The 12,783-nt window shown below is 40.6% G+C and overlaps 1 protein-coding gene across 9 annotated transcripts in view; it reads left to right on the forward strand.

The window, feature by feature from the left end:
• The first annotated feature begins 1,127 nt into the window (after positions 1-1,127).
• reep2 (receptor accessory protein 2) overlaps positions 1,128-12,783 on the forward strand; it is a 108,443-nt gene continuing 96,787 nt past the window's right edge. For 3 of the 9 annotated variants that reach the window (XR_009790531.1, XR_009790529.1, XR_009790530.1), the window contains exons 1-7: positions 1,128-1,459; positions 2,167-2,268; positions 4,399-4,471; positions 6,117-6,193; positions 6,412-6,532; positions 6,631-6,744; positions 12,382-12,562. Coding sequence is in view for 2 of the 9 variants with exons in the window: in XM_061788137.1 (XP_061644121.1) it covers positions 1,428-1,459; positions 2,167-2,268; positions 4,399-4,471; positions 6,117-6,193; positions 6,412-6,532; positions 6,631-6,744; positions 12,382-12,562 (700 nt within the window). In the remaining 7 variants the exon portion in view is untranslated. Of the gene's footprint in view, positions 1,460-1,525; positions 2,076-2,166; positions 2,269-4,398; positions 4,472-6,116; positions 6,194-6,411; positions 6,533-6,630; positions 6,745-12,381; positions 12,563-12,783 lie in introns of those variants that run through there. The other 6 variants (XR_009790532.1, XR_009790533.1, XM_061788137.1 and 3 more) reach the window with 5 other exon arrangements.

The following is a 12,783-nucleotide window of genomic DNA, read 5'->3' on the forward strand; positions in this document are numbered from 1 at the left end:
ATAATTTAGGAAAGAAATCCGTTGCTGTGCATTTTAAGTTTGACCGGAATATTCCACCTTATTCACTTGGACCGATCACTTCTATTCATATTTTCAAAACATCTGTGCTTACTCATTGTCAAAGATCCTGCTCTTATGTATTTCCATATTGTGCTGGACTTAGTCTATCTGGACTCAGTCTCCACCTGCTTGCAACTCTATACCTTACATCTAGATGTATTTACTGTATTTATCTTGTGCCTTGATGTTGTGTACACTATATATATTATATCATGTACTAATACGGTGTATTTGTATAAACCCAAATTCCAGTGAAGTTGGTTATGTTGCGTAAAACGTAAATAAAAACAGAATACAATGATTTGCAAATTCTTTTAAACTATTCAATTGTATACACTACAAAGACAAGATATTGAAATTTCAAACTCATAAACTTTATTGTTTTTCTTTTGTTGCAAATCTTCACTCATTTTGAATTTGATGCCTCCAACACGTTCCAGAAAACCTGAGACAGGGGCATGTTTACCACTGTGTTACATTACTTTTCCTTTTAACAACACTCAGTAAGTGTTTGGGAACTGAGGACACTAATTTTTGAAGCTTTGTTGGTGGAATTCTTTCCTATTCTTGCTTGATGTCCAACTTCAGTTCCTCAACAGTCCGGGGTCTCCATTGTGGCATTTTGCACTTCAGAATGCGGCACACATTTTCAACGGGAGACAGGTCTTGACTGCTGGCAGGCCAGTCTAGCATACTACTTGCACTTTTTTACTACAAAGCCATGCTGTTGTAACACGTGCAGACGTGACATTGTCTCACTGAACTAAGTAGGGACGTACCTAAAAGAAAAGTTGCTTGGATGGCAGCATATGTGGCTCCAAAACCTGTATGTACCTCTCAGCAGTCATGGATGGATATATATATATATATATATATATATATAAGCAGATGACAGTTTTACAGTAAATAGATTGTACAATGGTTTATTGTACTTTTAGTAGGCTTAGATGAAATTCTGTATCCCATTTAGTGCTTTATCACTTGGAATGTTGTATAGAAATAGAAATAGAGGGCCCCCAAATCAAAATGTGCTTCTAGTGCCCCATGGAGGTGTTGGGCGACTGTGTTTGTGCGAGTGAATGGGAGGGGCACCAAAGACATACTTTTGCTTTAAGAAGCACTCACGCTTGCAGCAGCCTCACACGGCGACGCAGACGCAAAGCAGCTTCCAGTCAGAGAGACTGCAGCACATCCTTGGCCGCTTCCCCACCGCACCTGACGGTCGGCCGGCCGATTCTCTCCCCGTCCCCCGCTTCTTCGCCACAAGCCGCGTCCACGAGCGGTATGGGGGCGCCCGCAGCCCACGAGTAGCGAGTCACCGGTTCAATCTCGAGGCGGAAAAGGCCAGAGACCACAGGTCCAGCAAGATGGTGTCGTGGATGATTTCGAGGATGGTTGTGTGAGTAGAGAGACTGTTTTTGTTGTTGTTGTTGTGGCCGGCTGAACGACGAGGCTGTCTCCCCTGACAACTGTGATGCAGTGCTCCTACCCAGCCCACGTAGAAAGAAACCCTTCAAACTGTCATTCATTTCTGAATTACACTAAAATGACGTCGCTCAATTTAACCGCTAATTAATGAACACGACGCGTTGAAAGCTAGCAGTCGCTGGTAGCTAACAGCTAGTCAGTCATGTTACCAACTGACAGCTTTGGTTGGAGTTGTGAGCACTTTAGCATCTGATTTGGCCCCGAAAACAGTTTAATATGGGACGACTCGCTCCAAACTTATTGCTCACTCAGGAAGGATGGATTTTGGTTCATATGTAACGCTCTCATCGCCACGTGGTCACATTAGTTTGTCGAAGGCGAAACGGATGCCCCTCTTGTCAGGACTGCAGCAGAAGCATGTTTTAACACACGGAACACGACAATGTGATGGAAGGACGTTCAAGGCTGACTCAAGCATTTAGGCAGGCCTCTTAATGGACAAGGAATGACTCGACTAAAGTCAGCAGATGCCACTGACTCACTATACTGCTCCATTGCTCCTCACAGCGTTATGTAGCCAAATAAAGGTGCCAGGTTAATCCTTTAAACTCGCAAGGTGTCTGAATATTAGTGCTTTTTCATGAGTCTATAATTATCTTCCTCTGATTGCATAAGCAGAGCTGCAAATGGTTACCGTCTGACAGCATCCATCTGGCCCTTCCGCATTGCTGCACCAGAGGTGGAAGGCCTCAAGATGGAACACATTGTAATGATGGAGAGGTGGGGCATCTGCTGTATTTAAGTTCTTCAGTGGGTGCGCTTACGTCACGCACGTGACTGATTTCACATGTACTGCGACAGAAGACCTACTTCAAACCCAAGCCAGAGATTCGAAGTGCTGTGAAGCATTAATCTATGTACTGTATGTATTACATGCATTATACTGTTTGTAAAGAAGGGAGTTAAAATGGAAGAACTGTTTTTAACTTCTGGGAAAACCTTGGAGTCTCTGCAATCCATCCATTCAATCAGATGAACATTTGTGAGACCCAAGAGCCTGGTTCACTATCTCTCGGTTCTGGTCTGGTGTCTATTTCCCCCAAAGTTTGAAGAGTACAATTCTCCCAAATATCTGGTACTGGTCCAGTGGTTGGGGACCCCTGCAGTAAAGTATTGCTGTATAATATCCACAGTATTAGCTCAGGCACAGCAACAGTGCAAGATAACATATGGCTGGCTAGGCTAGCAAATGCGGCTAAACACAATGTGGAGCCGCAGAGGTGAAAATTTGCTATGTGTCTCGTGTCAACTCATAAATCAGTAATCATCACCTCCACGGCAGCAAATAAGATACACAAGTATTGTTGTCACGAAGGAAGGATGAGGCGTAATAAACAGGAGAAAGACAGAGAAGCCATTCTAATTGCTAAGCTATCGTGACATGTAGTAGCGAAAGACTGCAATATGTGATTGGGTGATACTGTGCACTTGTCACATTGGTCTGTCTGGAACCACATTGTAGCGGACAGCAAAACAGCAGGCAAATAAGTGTCTGGAGAGAAAAGAATACACAGCTACATAGGATGCCGTCCGGAACCGGAAATTAAATAGTACGTCACCTCAGAACAGTGGCCTATAAGTTTAAAGGAATAAGAATATAAAATTAGCTTTATTACTGTAGGCCTACAATGTGGAAATTGCATCATTTCAACAGCAATAGTGGATACGGATAATACAAAAATAGCATGCAAGAGAAGACATTTGTACAAGAAGTACATTGCACAAAATAGAAACAATTTAGATTTTCAAGATCTGATTACTGTAATCTGATTTAATAGACTTACTTTCTTTATGACGGTTGACTACAGAATTGGTAAAGGCTAATTAATCCATAGACACAACTCTTTTACGATGGCATATTGAAATTCATCTACTTTGATTCTGGCTGCAACTCCGTCCTCATTAGAAGGTTGATGCAATAAATACATTAAAATAACTATTGAAGCCATAATTTATCAACGATTACGATTGTAGAGTAACGATTGTTGTGCAATTGAAAAGTATGCAGAATTATTTTATCTACTTTATCTATTTTATCGAGTGTTTATCTACTTTGCAAGGTCACCTTGAGTGCTCAGAAATTAAATGTTATTATTATCATTATTATTGTACTCTATCATAATATACTGCAATAACTGTCCTGTGTTAATATTATTGACATAATTTAAAATTATGGAAATTTCGACAAATTGTTCTGGAAGTTAATTTCTATGGGTTTGCAGCTATGCAGTTATAGTCTTAAATGCATTTTTACTAATAATTGGCATAATAATTTATTTTGTGTTTTGGTTTTCCACCTTGGTTTCCTCATTTTCGGATTGGGCCAAGAATTTTCATTTCGGTGCATCACTACTTTTACTGGTCTACTGACTGACCATGGATTTGCAATGCAAAAGCGTCAATCATGTGCCAGTGTAATGAGACATACTATTGTGATGATGATGATAATAATATTAATAATAATAAAGCTTGCAGTTTCAGTGGTCATTCTCTGCTGTCATCTCACTGCTTCTGTCTCCTCAAAACTAATCACCAAGAGGGTGAGAATGCATGCCAGAAATAAAGCAACACACCCATGGCAGACTTCTTATCTCACTTCCTGACTCCATGTATCATGTTTGTATGTTTTGATAAACCGCTGCCCATCACATCAGCACAAAGGGGCTGATAGTATATAGAAAGCTACAGTACGAGATAAAATATGGCTCACCTCCTTTTTAAGCCAAGTCATTTGTTTTATGTTTCAGAATAAACATCAGGAGGTTGTGTTCACTTGTGTTTTATCTCCTCTAACTTGAACTTTCTTTTTTTGTTGTTGTCTCCCTAACCCCCCCCCCCCCCCTCTCTCAGCCTGGCCTTTGGGACGCTCTATCCAGCGTATGCGTCATACAAGGCTGTCAAAACGAAGAATGTGAAGGAATATGTGAGTAGCTCTGCTAGTTCCAAATCCAAACGCATCATTTTCGACCACTTTCTGCTGTTCTAGTTTCAGGATGTTTAGCCTCAGGATGCTGTCAACTGTATTTACCTCCACTGATGAGTTCTTAGTGGCTTGTGTTAGCTGGGTTGACCAAAACAACAGGGCAGATTTTTGTCCAGTGGGTGTCGAGCCTGCTAACCAATTTAAGTAATACTAAATGTATTACATTACTAAGCCATTGATAACACAGAGGCGAGGCAACATTGCATTTGAAATAAATCAGCTTTATTGTTCATCAACCATAAGATAAGATGCACCTCATCAAATACAGGAGCTGTTTCTGCCTTCAAATACAAATACTGTTTCTGCCTTTGCAAAATTAATAACTCCTCAATATTGTCAGCGGGGTGCTAATTTAACAATGTGTTTATTGCTTGGGATATAACTGGATCATACTAACAGCTGTTTTTTTTTAAATTTTATTTTTGTATTTAAAAATTTTTTTTTTTGTGTGTGTGTGTGTACTTTTGCCCCTCAAGCTGAATAATGTTCTTGTATTTGATCTCATTAGGTGTACAGAGCATATTTAGTAAAGGCAGTAAGTTTTTATGTTGGATATAAAGTGGCTATAGAAAGTGAAAACAAAGTGAACACACCCATGTTAAAATAGAATTATTCTCCTGACAATAGGGACCAGGGTAAAACATTTAAGTTACAGTATATAAATGAAATTATATAAATTAAAATCTTTATATTTTCCCCCTCACAAATTTTCTTTTTCAGTTGTATTTCACAGGTCTTATTTGTTTAATGTAGTTTTGAAATTATTTTTGAAATATCCTTTATTTATATTTTTCATATATTTTTATGTATGCATAATGCATCACATTTAGATTTTGAAATGCATTTCATTTTTTTATTTTTTGTTTTACCATTTCAAACTTTAAAAAAAAAAAAAAAAAAATTTTTTTAACATGGATGTCTTCACTTTTTTTTATATCCATTGTACTTATAATGGTAGATTTATAGTTTATTATTAGATGGCCATTTCTGCTAGTTGCCAGCAGTTAAGCGACAACCCTTAGTGCATGTGTGAGTCTTAAACAAGTTCCCCCCTGCTTGCCTCATCACTGACAACAAGGAGGTCCGCCAGGGGGGGAGCAGGGGCAGCATCAGTACACTGGCCCGGCGCCTGGATTCGCACTAGTGAACAATCTCTTCCTTCCTGATAGGTTACCATAGCAACCCACCTTTCTCTCTGTCTCTACTCGAGCAGACGGCAACAGAAGGAGCGTGTGTGTGTATGACACCATTTTTAGAACTGTTTTCAATTTCTGTTTGCTCCAGTTTGGTGTAACTGGATTCAACTTTATTATTTTTGAATCATATTTACAGTATGTGTATCGATTTGATTGTTGTTTTAAGATAATTTTGTCTAAAGTCATTCCATTCTGTGCAGTGATGCCCTACATTCCCTTTGTCTCTGGGAGATGAAACCATGCATACTGATGTGCATTGGCATGACTCGCATATTTTGCATTTAGCAAGAGCACATTTTGTCAATTGCCTTGTTTCTTGGCACGATTCCTAAATGCTGTGAGCGTTCAGGTGCTATTATATTTTTTCCTGTGTGTTTCCATACATTCAGGTGAAGTGGATGATGTACTGGATAGTATTTGCCTTGTTCTCTACGGCAGAGACGGCCACAGACTTGTTCCTATCCTGGTGAGTCAGGAGCCGCTCATGGTCGGTCAGATCATCATCATTCTAGCACGCTTTAAATAAATAAACGCTTATATAATATCAATTGACTCATTCATGAACCTTCCAGTGCCACCACGTGTGCTGGATATGTTTAAGACTACTGTTTCTGTTTTAAAATTAGCTCACACAGTGATTGAGGCGTCAACCCTCATTTTCCCCCGTTGTGTTTAATTCTACAGGTTTCCTTTTTACTTTGAGTTGAAGATTGCCTTTGTGATCTGGCTCTTGTCCCCATACACCAAGGGCTCCAGTGTTCTCTATCGCAAGTTTGTCCACCCAACCTTGTCCAACAAGGAAAAGGTAAGACAGTCACTCAGATGGTTTCCTAATTTATCAGATTTTTGTATTTGGCTCAATTGTGTTTTTTGTCTTTTCTTAATTTATGTCACATGTTGCAGGAGATTGACGATTATATTGCACAGGCCAAAGACAGGAGTTATGAAACCATGATGAGATTTGGAAAGAGGGGTCTCAACTTGGCTGCTAATGCTGCAGTAACTGCAGCCACCAAGGTGAGGGAGCTTTGCTGTGTATCATGTCTAAGGCCCGGTACACACACAAACAATCAGGCTGCTTTTGTCCTGATTCAGCCCCTTCCAGACCAAGGACGTTAAATGCCAGACTATTTTATGTCTTATAAGATTATCCTTTGGTCTGAGGTGCGTTAAGAGTGAACTTGTTCGAAACAGGTTGGGCTGCTATTGAACGTTTTAAATATGTAAAACCAAAAATCTTTGTATGTGGAGAAAGCTGACTACTTCTCGAGTCATGATACCGTAAATTGTGAGGTGAAATGGAAGGTAGCCAATCAAAAGTGACCTGACTGATAAACAAGGAAGCGGGAGTAAATTTAAACGTCCGCCTAAATGTCGTTTTTTTTCTTTAAAACTGGGTCCCCAGATGACACAAATTTCAAAGCAAGTCTTTTTTTTTGACGACAACTGTCCCGCCTCTGGTCCCCTCAAAAACATTTAGGTAACATCGGCGCACACCCAGTAGTGTGTACACGCGAGACTTCGAGATCGGTGGTGGAACCTACACACGAGGATAAAATTGTTGCAAACTAAGTAGTAGGCCTAATACTTCAACATGATATGTATTATGTGCATTTTTGTTTCATTGGTGCTGTTTTATTTATTTAGTTGGTTGTCAATATTTGAGTTGGAAGTACAGTATGTCAGGTGTTTTATTTATTAGTTGGCTATCAACATTACGGCTGAGAGAGTGCCAGGGCACAACATATTTCATTACATTGGAATGTACATTGTACTTTTATATAAATATGACAATAAACTTCACCTTGGTACCCCACTGTTAATGAATGTGAAACCCACAGTGGTCACAGAAAAACTTTAATCTGATAAAAGTAAAAATACTGTGTATGAAAATTAACCAATGAATATCAGAGATTGCTTTTGAATTGTGGGTCAACAGAATTATTTTAAAAGACAAACTGAAACAGGGCTGGACAAATATAATGGTACCCAGAACTTATTTTGTTTCACAACCTTTTGAGGCAATCACTGCAATCAAATGATTTTTGTAACTTTCACTGAGACTTCTGCACCACTCAGGGGATATGTTGGCCTACTCTGGAGCAAACCGGAGCAAACTGCTCCAGTTATCTCAGGTTTAAAGGGTGCTTTCTCCAAATGGCATGTTTTAGCTCCTTGCAGAGATGTTCAATAGGATTTAGATCAGGACTCGTAGAAGGCCACTTCAGAAAAGTCCAATGTTTGGCTCTTAGCCATTCTTTGGTGTTAGTGTTGTTTCGTTCAGAAGAATTAATCTCTTTAGTGAACGAACTGAACCGAATCAGTTTATGAAATGATTCGTTCTTTTATCTTGGCCGCCACACGCCGCCAGGCAAGCAAGTCGGCTGGGAGCGGAAACGGAACTGCTGAGGCGTTCTGTCACTCACTTCTGAATCTTTGGCGAATGACCAATGAGCAGCCAGTGTGCAGGCGGGGGCAGGACTTCATTTTATGTACTACCATGTGGTTTGTGATTCGCCAGCATTGTCACTCACTCACTTCGGCGAATGACCAATGAGCAACCAGCGTCAGGCAGCGCCGTGCAAGCGGGGGAGGGACTTAAGTGAACTGAGTGATTCGTTCAGTGAAATGATGTACTGAGGAATTGAAGAGTGATTCTTTCAGGTGAGGGACTTAAGTGAACTGAGTGATTCGTTCAGTGAACTGGTGTACTGAGGAACTGAAGAGTATTTCATTCGTGGAACTTATCGTTCTCGGAACTTCTTTGTTTGTGATCCGCTAAGGAGGAATGTACTAGTACGATGAGTGATTCGTTTGCTCAAGGAATGGCGGCGTACTATGCAGGGAACGTACTCATGAGTGATTTTTAACCGCAAGTCCTGACGTCCTCACGGGGATAGCAGCCGTTTCTTCAAGCTAACGGCTAATGTTGAGTCAGTCAAGCACATGAAAACTAGCGCACATATTTAAAATAAATGTAAATTAATATGTTTTTACATGTCATTCCCTCTGTGTCTCTAATGCGATTATTAAAGCTTTTTATTTCATAATATTAATAATAACAACACATTAAACTTCTATAGCGCTTCTCAAGACACTTAGTCGCTTTCCACTCATCAGATGACAATAACAGTAAGGTGAGTGAGCAGGAAGCCCGTCTAGTGGGGGCTGTTGTCAGCGACGCTGTCCACCGCGGTGGAATGCAGAAAAGTCATGCCGGCTGGCGAGAGCCTCGCTGGACATAAGTGGATGCGGAAGGATGTTCGGTAGCTGAGCTTGCTGCACGCATGTTCACGAGTCACAACCGAAGCCGGGTGTTCGAGAGCTTGCTGAGAGAGAGATAGGTAGGTGATCATTTAGCCGAAGTTTTATTTATTTTTAATAATCTCTCCACCTTTCCTAGTTTACAATACATGACAACAACAACGCCTAGTCCTTTGGTGAAAGTGTTGAGTGAACGTGAACCTCAGGGATGGATCATTAAATGAATGAAGAAGCACTGAATGATTCGGTGAATGAATCTTTTTATTGAACTGATTCGAATGATTCAGTACACTAAAAACTGCTGTTCCCATCACTATTGGGTGTTTTTAACTGTTGGTTTTGGGTGATTATCCTGTTGGAAAACCCATGACCTGCGACTCACACCATGCCTTCTGACACTGGGCAGCACATTTCTCTCTCAAATAGGATGATAGTCTTGAGATTTCATTGTATCACGCACAGATTCAAGACACCCTGTTCCAGATATATGAAGCAGCCCCAGAACATAACCGAGCCCCCTCCATTGTACACATCTTACAAATTCTGTCTGGGTAATCGAACATATGAGCACAACTGTGTGTTTTCTCATTTACTAAATAGAAGTAGGGCTGTGAATTTCAAAATAAGAGCAAGTTAAGAGCAATAATAAAAAAAGTATTATGTGTTCAAATAAAGTGCTTCAGAATAATTATTTGACAAAAACTAACAAAATACAGATAATACTTCATGTTTTGGCCGGCACGGTAGCCGACTGCTTGGCACATCTGCCTCACAGTTCTGTGGACCGGGTTCAAATCCCGGCGCCGCCTGTGTGGAGTTTGCATGTTCTCCCCGTGCCTGGGTGGGTGTTCTCCGGGCACTCTGGTTTCCTCCCACAGCCCGAAAACATGCGTGGTAGGTTGATTGAAGACTCTAAATTGCCCGTAGGTGTGAATGTGAGTGTGAATGGTTGTTTGTTTCTGCGTGCCCTGCGCTTGGCTGGCGACCAGTTCAGGGTGTACCCTACCTCCCGCCGAAGATAGCTGGGATAGGCTCCAGCAGCCCACGACCCTAATGAGGATAAGTGGTAAAGAAAATGGATGCAAAATCATGCATTGTAAAAATGCATTATACATAGGTAGAAGGGTTTTCCAGAATTTTGAGGTCAACTTTGGGGGTGTGTATACATGGGTGCGCATTATACACGAGAAATTACAGTAATTCAGCCACATTGGAGGGTTTTTGAGCATGGACCGCCTTTTTAAGGGCATGCCACACCATTTCAGTAGGATTCAGGTAAGGACTGACTAGGCCACTCCAAAGTTTTAATTTAGTTTTTCTTCAGCCATTCAGAAGTGGTTTTGCTGGTGTGCAAGTTGTATTGACTCCTTACAGTCATGGATATTATGACCAAATTTCTTCGCCTACCACACCAAAAATAGTCAATATCCGCAGTAAATTAGCTTATGATTGCCAGTACTTGCTGAAATTACGACCATCCAGTGACTTTTTCGTAACTACGACGCTTGCGGTGAGACCCAGCGGCTTACGCAGCAGCTGACTCGCGTAGCAGCTCAAGTCGACAGAGGAGGAGCGGGGGCGGCTTGGCCACATGCGGAATCACAATTGTCGCTGTGGGCTAACAGCTAAGGTAAATGCTAACCCCAGCGGAACACCGCTCCGATGCATCTTGCTCTACAACTTTCACTCACTGGACAATACATTATCTACCAATGGAATTAATTTCAAAACACACAATGGCCCTACTTCATTTGCCAGGGAAAGCGCAAGCACATAACCACTAATGACTCTCATCTCAGCTTGCTCAGCATCAACACTCCTCCTCGCCCTGGCACTCTTTGCTCAGCCACAAATTCAAATTTCTTCCAATAATCATTAACATGAATAATTGTCTGTTATGTTGTTTAAAATAAAAAAAGACATGAATATTTGAATCTGTATGTTACTCAAGTTTGACAAGAGAAAAAGTTCGAGTTATCAATACTATAGTATTGATTGCACAATAAAGTACATTAATACATCTCATCGTACTTGTGTATAGTGACAACAAAGGCATTTTTATTCTTCTACACATATGATGTATGATAAATGATACATTAATATAATACTATAATTTTGAATGTATATGAATTCTGTTATTGGACCAGTTTGATATAAGATACAGTTGTATACATAAGTAGGGGGTCCCCGCTCCAGCTTTCCATCAGTTTAGGGGTCCTTGGCCTGGAATCCATTGAAGACCCCTGATATAAACTATATAAAAAAGCAGTTATCGTGCATCCCTAGTTTTTGGGGAGGCTGGAACGGATTAATTGCATTTCCATTCATTTCAATGGGAAAATATGTTTTGACATACAAGTGTTTTGAGTTAGGAGTGTGGTCACGCAATGAACATGTATTGCAAGGCAGTACTGTATACAGTACCATGACAAACTACCTTTGCCCCCCTCCTGATTTTCTGCATAAAAAGTTTAACTTTTCAATTTTTGGCATAGTTATCACTCGTTTCCATTCATCAAGCCAATTTTAATATCTCACAAAGTAAAACAACCCAAGTAAATAGAAAATGCAGTTTCTGATGATTTTGTTTTTTATTTATTAAGGGGAAAAACATCCAAACCTATATTGCCATATGGGAAAAGGTAATTGCCCCCAGAACCTAATAACTGGTTGTCAAAATCAAGCTCTTGCGATACCTGGTGGTGTTATTGTGGAGGAATTTTTGGTCCACTCTTCTTTGCAGAATTGGTTTAATTTGATCATATTGGAGGGTTTTCGAGCATTAACTGACTTTAAGGTCATATCCTAGCATCTCAATTGTATTTAAATTTGAACTTCGACTTGGTCTATCCAAAACCTACTTTATACATTTTTATTATTATTATTTAAAAAAAAAAGAAAAAAAGAAGCCATTCAGAGGTGGAATTGTTCATATATTTCCGATCATTGTCGTGCTGCAGAGTGCTTAATCTTGAGGGCAAGAACTGATGACCAGATGTTGGCCTGAAGGATTTTCTGGTAGATACCAGAATTCAGTGTTCCATTAGTTTTTCCACAGTGAGTAGTCCAGGTCCTAAAAAAAGAAAAGCAGCCAGACCATCACACTGCCACCATGTTATTTTTTATCAAATGTTACTATTTTTACACCAGATGTAAAGGTACACCCTCTTGATGATCTGAAACATTGTGTGATGAATACGCAAACAAACAAAAAAACTGATCAGGAAGGAGGCAAATACTTTATCCCCAAACTGCATCTAGATATTTATGTATCTAGTTATTGCTATGTACTGTATTTCTCAGATGACTTACTCCCAACATTATAATCCTCAACCATTGTGTTGCTGTCACATACTGTAGCTAATGCGTGTTTTGTTGATTGCTGTGCAGGGCCAGGGTGTGTTGTCAGACAAGTTGCGCAGTTTTAGCATGCAGGACCTGACACTCATCAACACCGAGGATGAGCTGTCTCTGCACTCTTCAGACGGTCGCATGAGACGAGACTCTGTGGACGACATGAGCTCGGGGGCCAGCACGCTTCCCCGGGCCAAGAGCGCCGCTACACGACAGAGTAAGATCACATGTCCGTCACTGCGCAAATATCTGTGTAACTACTTTAGTACTTCTCATTGTGCTGGATGCCACTCACCCCACCAAAAGACTAATTTCAAACTGGGGCAACTTGGGATTGATGTCATGTGATTTTAATAAACTGAGCCTGTAGAGCCCCCCCCCCACCAATCCCACCCGCAAAAGGTTTGTAATTGCCTCTAGATGCCACAAGATGGGGGG

Source organism: Phyllopteryx taeniolatus, chromosome 10 (assembly GCF_024500385.1).
Source record: "Phyllopteryx taeniolatus isolate TA_2022b chromosome 10, UOR_Ptae_1.2, whole genome shotgun sequence".
Lineage (NCBI taxonomy): Eukaryota > Metazoa > Chordata > Actinopteri > Syngnathiformes > Syngnathidae > Phyllopteryx > Phyllopteryx taeniolatus.